Source organism: Fopius arisanus, unplaced genomic scaffold (genome assembly GCF_000806365.1).
Source record: "Fopius arisanus strain USDA-PBARC FA_bdor unplaced genomic scaffold, ASM80636v1 scaffold00002, whole genome shotgun sequence".
Lineage (NCBI taxonomy): Eukaryota > Metazoa > Arthropoda > Insecta > Hymenoptera > Braconidae > Fopius > Fopius arisanus.
The window spans coordinates 1,316,223-1,323,643 of NW_011887741.1; the positions used below are offsets into that span (position 1 = coordinate 1,316,223).

General features: G+C 35.3%; 1 protein-coding gene across 2 annotated transcripts in view; it reads right to left on the reverse strand.

Annotated features, from left to right (window-relative positions):
* Positions 1–6,920, reverse strand: part of pigs (pickled eggs) — a 45,684-nt gene extending 38,764 nt beyond the window's left edge. The window contains exons 1-2 of one of the 2 annotated variants that reach the window (XM_011304790.1): positions 6,217–6,920; positions 508–693 (exon numbers count right to left, since the gene is read on the reverse strand). In XM_011304790.1, coding sequence (XP_011303092.1) covers positions 508–678 — 171 coding nt within the window. In that variant the 5' untranslated portion in view covers positions 679–693; positions 6,217–6,920. The remainder of the gene's footprint in view (positions 1–507; positions 694–6,216) is intronic. The other variant, XM_011304782.1, reaches the window with a different exon arrangement.
* Between the last annotated feature and the right edge of the window lie 501 nt (positions 6,921–7,421).

The following is a 7,421-nucleotide window of genomic DNA, read 5'->3' on the forward strand; positions in this document are numbered from 1 at the left end:
TCCCTCCCTCCACCCTTCCTTTTTTTTGCTCGAATTATTGTTTTGGTTTAATTTTCTTCGTGTTCACTTGGAATTATTTATTATTTCTTATTATTTCTATATTTGGAATTTGTACTTTAAAAATGATTTCGCGATGAACTTTTCAGTCGAAAATTTGTTATAATTATTTAACAATTTGAAGATCAAGCCTTCAATTTCGGGAAAATAATAGTTTTCTCTGGTCAAACTATTTGTCGAATCCAATAAATGAACAATAAATTAAATAAATAATACTCTGGTATTATAAATCAATGATTATTGAATAATAAATAATTGAAAAGGCGAAGGATTACGGGTCCAGAATTGTGCGAAAAATTTCCGTAAAATCCATTGAAAAAAAAATATAAATAAAGGGGAAATGATCTTGAAATCCGGGAGAATACGAATAAATCGAGAAAGGGGTGAAATGATTGCGTAATTGGGTGGGTTGGATTGAAGCCGTAAAAGGATTATTGATAGAGTACTTACTTTGCAAAGGGCGACGCCAGTGTCAAGTCTGTCCATAAAATTGTCGAGGCTTATCCTCAGCTCGGGATAGAGGGCATTTAACCACTCAGCTAGATCCTCCTTCATTGCAATCAGGTACTCCTCCGAGGATTTGAATGGCCTGTATGGCCTGGCTTCCAATAGGACTGACATATTTCCTCAGGCACTCTGCAACATTAATATTAACAATAAATAAATATCAACCGACTCCATCACGAAATCTGATTTATCAATTTCTCCCATTTACTTCACTCATTCCATATCCACATCATCAAATAATCATAACAATAAAAATAATTAAATTATTTATTGTTTACTGGGAAAATTATTTGTGCCAATTAAATCTGTAGATTATTTAAATAATTATAAAATAATTCTGAAAACATCCTGGGTTGTGTATTGAGAAAATAAAATGTTGTTGTTATTATTAGAAAATCATTAAATATTATTTGATGATTAATTATGTGAATTGAATGATTTATGTGGGAATGGTTGAGATTAAATAAATCGAATGACGATTTATATTTGATTCGCATAATTTTTTTTTCTTTGTGGATGGATTTTATTATTTATTACGTGGGACTTGAGGGGGTGATTTTGCGGTTAATTCAATTGGTCGGTGAGTGCGGACACTTGAGTCTAATAAATTATTTTCATGTGTTGTCATGATAATAAACGATGCGACAAACGAATGGCCCATCTGGTATTTATTGCGCGGTGTAGACTACAGTTGGTATTCTCGATTTTTTTTCGGTGGTATTTTTGTTACGACAATAACGTCTAATTGTTTAACATAACTGGGACTCAGGTGAGTCATTTTGAATTGTTTCAGGGGATCTAGCTGTCGACGATGGCCAACTATGGAGGCACGATGACGAGGTAACGGTTGTTTTATTATTCCATATTCTATGGTAATGAGGAATTCGGTGAATTATTTTTTACGGTGACGAAAGAAATTCAAATTTTTGTGGTTCAATGGAATTTTAACGATTTTATTATTCGAAAATTCATAAAAATTGGGAAAGTCTCCCTAGATATTCGAATTTATTGAAAATTATCATTCGGCTTCCATTTGTATTCATGACTGATTTTTTTTATTGGAAATTCGGGAAATTGTGGAGTCACAACGAAATAATTTCCCTTGGTACATTATCAATTACGCAGTTGCGTTATCGATATTATCCAAGACTCGCGATATAATATCGATATCGAATAACTCGGTGGGTATTTCACTTTCGCACGCGTCTCATTTCTTTTCGGTCGCATCGAATGAAAATTTATAATTCAAAATATTAAAAAACCATTGATTCATCTGAACAGGGACATAAAACCATAAAAATATTGCCTCCATCTCCATAAAAAATAAAAATCTTAAACTCATACTTATTATTAAAAAATGAATCGATCTAATTGGCAGTTCCACTTCCCCATCAACTCTTGAAAAATTGTTAATTCCTGCTGAAATTATTCTCTGATAAATTAATTTATATTGAACTGTCATCAAGGAATGGAAATTTTCCGCCATATTAAAAATCAGAATTTCAGAAAATCCATTAATCAATTAACAGTCGATAATATTTCGTATGAAAAATGGCGGAACGAAGATATTCATGAGGAGGCTGGACGTGTACGCGAATGCCTAATTACGGCATCAATTAATTTATCTGATGATACGTGAGATACCTTGCAATGTTTCCTCGAGAGAATTCCGGAATTGATACACATATTCACGCGTTTTATAGCGTTGGTAGTTAGTCATTCCAGGAATTCATCCCGGCATTCCCAAGGTAATTCCATTCGAAATTGAATAATTGCGAGAAGAAAAAAATTACTGGTCTTTATGATTTAACACATTGTTACCCCGCATTTTTCATTATTCATTCCACAAGATATAATTGATATTAATTAATTAGACATGTGAGAAAAATTCAAAGTTTAAGTTTCAAGGGGCAATAGAAAAAAAGGAAATTAATCATTAGCCTTTAATTACATCGGGAATTAATCATCTGGATATTTTCAGAATTGCATTAGAAATGGAAAAATCAACGAACGAGAATAATATTGAAATATCATTATTCAATAATAATGGCTTACAATAATGAATAGAATAAAACAAAATAATAGTTTTAATTAGCTGTGCTTCAACGATTTGTTTTATATTAAAATTATAACGTCGTTAAACCATGGAAATTGAAAATGAAAACATTTTTTTTTAAGGTATCAATTAAACTTTGAATCTGATAATAATTGAATAATTTTCAACAAGTCGTTATTACCCCGCACTTGCTTATATTACAATTTCATATTGAAATGATAAAATTACGGATATATATTAGTGACAAACGTTTGCATACCCGGAACTTTCACGAAGTTGTACCATCGATAAAGGGAGTGAACAACACGAGTAAAATATCACAGTGTAATCTAATAACCGACTCATATAATTTGATGAAATTAGATAAAACCTGTATGAAAGGCAGGGTCTTCGACTCTTTCCATAACGTAACGAGCTTAAACTGTCCCCAGTAGATCTAAAACCCTAGATACGGGGGCATGTTACTTGGTTAATCTAATTACTGTCGCATTGTCGTTACTCGTGGCCAGTTGAGTACGTCAGATAGCATGTAGGCCGGTCAAAGGGGTAGATAAGATTATTTTACCATCCGATTTTAAATGTTCAAAAGTCAATCGACTACTGCTATTATTCCTACACATTTTCTACATATTTCCTCCATATTTTCACCCACATTTGCATAGATTTTTTTAATCTTATCGGACGGATGAGTCGATGCAGCCCAGTCATCGATAACAACCCGAAAATTCGGTACAATGATTTTCAATTTTGGAATGCAGTTGCCAAGAGTAAAAATATTTTCGGCCAATACATATTTTTATCATGCAATAATAAACGAAGAGGCATTATTTCGAGATAATAAATCGTTAATAGTAATTAATTTTGGAATTACTGAGTGCCGTTTTATCAAATGTTGAATCATAAAATTGGGATATCAAAATTTGGATTTTTATTTTCGCGTGATCTTTGGAGATTCTATGAAGGAAAATGGCTGATGCAGTCTTCCAACTGTTTTACTATTGACTATTAGCTCGTTCTTGAGACAAATTGAAAAAAAAAAGTCCCTGGAGACGAATAAAACGAGAAGTGCCTCGACTCGAGGCCCTTGGCCGAGAGGTGTGTACTCTTGTGATTAGATTACGCCTGAATTGATCTCAAACCCGATAACGCGAGTATAAATAATGCATTTCAGGGGGCAGATATGAAAAATAATAAATAAATGAATTTCCCCGGCGGGAGTTAGAAGTCACACATCCTCGGGAGATTTTTTATATTCATTGCAATCAGGATCGATCTGGGTATTAGAGTTTAATACCCCGTGAATGGAATAACGCGGGATATTAAACGCCTTTTTCAAGGCAGCAATGCGATACATCGGGGGATATTTGTGCGTGTATGTATTTACACATATAAAACATCCAATGGGGCAGTACGGATCCCCTTCCCTCAACCCTACAACCAGAAAATCTTGTGAATGAACGCTCCCCCATTCACTTTTAATCTGGCGTTCTACCGCATGAAAACTTCAACCTTTGATTTTATCTCTCCGCCTTTTATTAATCCTACACTGTCGAAAATTTCTTGAAATTTTGGTTATAAACCCGTATATGTATGGATATTCGAAATAAGTAGACTGAGAAAAAAAATTATTTTTGCCAAGAATATTTTCTTCCCACAAGTAAATCTGCCGATCACTGTGTAAATACTCCCATAAGACTTACTAATGTTAAAATATTTTCTTGTGGTTAGTAAATATTCTTGGGTAAAATAATTTTTTTCTCGGTGTATTTATTATACGTTTATTCCGGATAAAATATATCAGATATACGCTAAATATGTGAACACATACGCTATGTATATTCGGTATATATCTGAGTTATACGTGAGATACATTTGATGCAAAAAATGCGATATATCACATATCATTGTTAGCATATATATTTTTTTCGTTTTCCCGAAAGTTATATGAATTTTCAATTTTACGAGTTTGAATTCAATTTCAATTAAAAACACCCAATACACTGGAAAATTTATATTTTCAAGTATTTCAACTACAGGACAATATATGTGGCATTAACATGTATTTCGGAAGTATTTATGTATATTTACGGGTGGGGAGTGATATTGGTAAAAATACCGTTTTTTCTCAGTGAAAATTTCTAATTCGTCATTAAAAGTTTTTCGAAAGCTTGAATTTCCGATTGGCTCCCAATTTGAAAAAGTTAGTGCCATATGGACCTGAAAATTGAGATTTACGAGAATATTAAATAAATTAACTGATTCATTAATTACAAATTCTCCCGAAATTTTTTCAGTAGTTTGTCATTGTTAAACATTTCAAGTTTAATGTTCCAAGTGTCATTATTCGAAAATTCGCTGTTAAAATGATTTTTCCTTCTAAAATCTCACCACTGAAAATCCAAACTTTGAAAAATTGAACTAACTGTCGATTTCGGTTCTATTCATCTCTGAAGATCATAAAAAAAAACAACAATATATTTTTGAATGTCCAGGGCATTGCGATTCAACAGAAAAAAATGATTGAAATTTGATATTCTCCTGAAAAGTCAGTGCAATTTGTCAGTGAATGGCAATTATTTACTATTCGCTTGAGGATGCCTAGATGATCATGACAATCTAGGCCAACAGCATGCAACTCGATTATCTCGTTTAGAATGAATCATGAGAAATTTTATAGTCAATCGCTCAACTGATTGCGGGTTAATCTCCGTTGTAATTAAAATATTTGTTTTATTAATAATCGTGTCATCTAATGTCCGTGAGATTTTCAAATTCATCTACGTTATAATCATCGATAATTCATTTTGTTTTTGTGGAGGGCAGTTTTCGACCCCGGGTATATCGCCTTTTTAGTATTTTGTTTTCAATGATAATAATGATAACTACAATCTATCGCCGACATGTAATCTCCAGGGCGCATCCGGACAGCCTATAATTTCTCCTCTCTATCCACGTCTTCATTTATTTTGTCTTTTGTTTGTTTCGATGAGATTTATATCACAATAATCTCGGATCAGTCTGAAGTCCAGCTGACGCATTCTATACCCATATCACGCCTTTCTATTATTTTTTATTTGTAACAATTCAGTAGCGCAAAAAATTATTTTTTGACCGAGGCATGGAACTCTTTCATTAATCTCAATAAAAACCCGGAGATCTATCGATTTACGGGAAAAACTCCAAGAAACTTTTTTGCAGCTCAATAAATCCCCGATAAAAAAGGTCTGATGATATTTTTTCCTAAGATAAATACTTTCGGGGGAAATCGATAGTTAGATGAAGGAAGATGAACAATTCGATTTAGGTGGATTGCCTTATTTTAATTATTTTGGGGAATTCGTACGGAAATATTCAGGAGGAGAAATGGAAATGGAAATAGTGAAATTGCCCGGGGGTTCGTTGGTTATTTTTTCAATCTGGTATCAATAAAAAGCCCCGGATAATTGCTAACTGCTAATACTTTGACTTCAGTACTCCGCCTCCGAAAGGGGGAGGGATAATGCAACATTGCCCCGGGAAGCACGCGCACATTTGAATAATAAATACGCGGATATGTACGTGCGATAAATCGCCAATGATAAACACCAAACACTCACCTAATCGTTGTTATCCAGGATGAATTTTTTCAGTCACCAGACGAGCTGTCACACTTTTTGCGCGACAAACAATCGCGCTGGACACTCCAAAATCATAAGACTCGGGATTATTTTTTTTTTAATTCAAATTTTATTCAACACCGAAATGGAAAAATTGTCATTATCGGTTAGCACTTCATCGTTCTGGTCCCGAAGAATTCACAGATCCATCGGTGAAATGTCAGTGCCAAGTGGTGATTGCGTGGAATTGAATTTTTTTTTTAGTTTTTAGTGGTCAAAGAGTGTCGGGATATTTTTATTTTTCGGGGGATTTTGGCTCGGAGATTGAGTCATGTGGTTGGAGAATTTTTCTTGGACGTCATACTCGCGCGATCGCGTCCCAGGGAGAGACTGGAGAGCTTGCGAGTTCTCTCGCTTTATTAAAGTCCTTAGTCCGTTGGAAGGAGGGGATCTAGTTAGAAAAATTGACACTTGGGGAGCCACATGACTGGTTATCCAAACATGTTGGTGAGGATGGGCTCGATGATATCGAGGGGGTCAATTACTAGTGACTCCAAAGAGGATTGACTAAAGTGAAAAATTAAAGTGAAAAAAGGCTCAGTCAAAGAGGATTGACTAAAGTAGAGACTCCGTTCTGAGGGTTTGAGTGACCCCAGTGGTATCGTAGTATTGCACCTTGAAAAATTCGAAACTGTCAAAAAAGTATCAGAGGAGCATGAAAATCGAGGAGCTAAATACCTGCTCGATTTTCATGCTTCCCTGTTACTTTTTTGGAAATTTCGAATTTTTAAATTTCAGTGAATACCAATTTCGTAAAGCAGAAAATTAGGTTCACCCCCGGGGACTGGTCCGCCTGCCAGCGGGACAGCGGGACTACTACTGAGGCAGTTACCGAGTCGGCCGACGGGCCCCCCCTCCATTACGTGTGTCGCCCTCCCTCTCCTGGGGTGCAGTACTACTACTGAGCCCAAAGAGGATTGGCCGAAGTAGAGGCTCAGTTGTGGGGGTTTGAGTGCCCCCACCAGCATTGTAGTACTACACCCCAGGAGTGGGAGGGCGACACACAAAATGGAGGGGGGTGCCCGTCGGCCGACTCGGTAACTGCCTCAGTAGTCAGTAGCAGTCCGGCTGGCAGACGGACCGGTCACGGGGGAGAATGTTATTTTCTGCTTTACGCAATTGGTATTCACTGAAATTTAAAAATT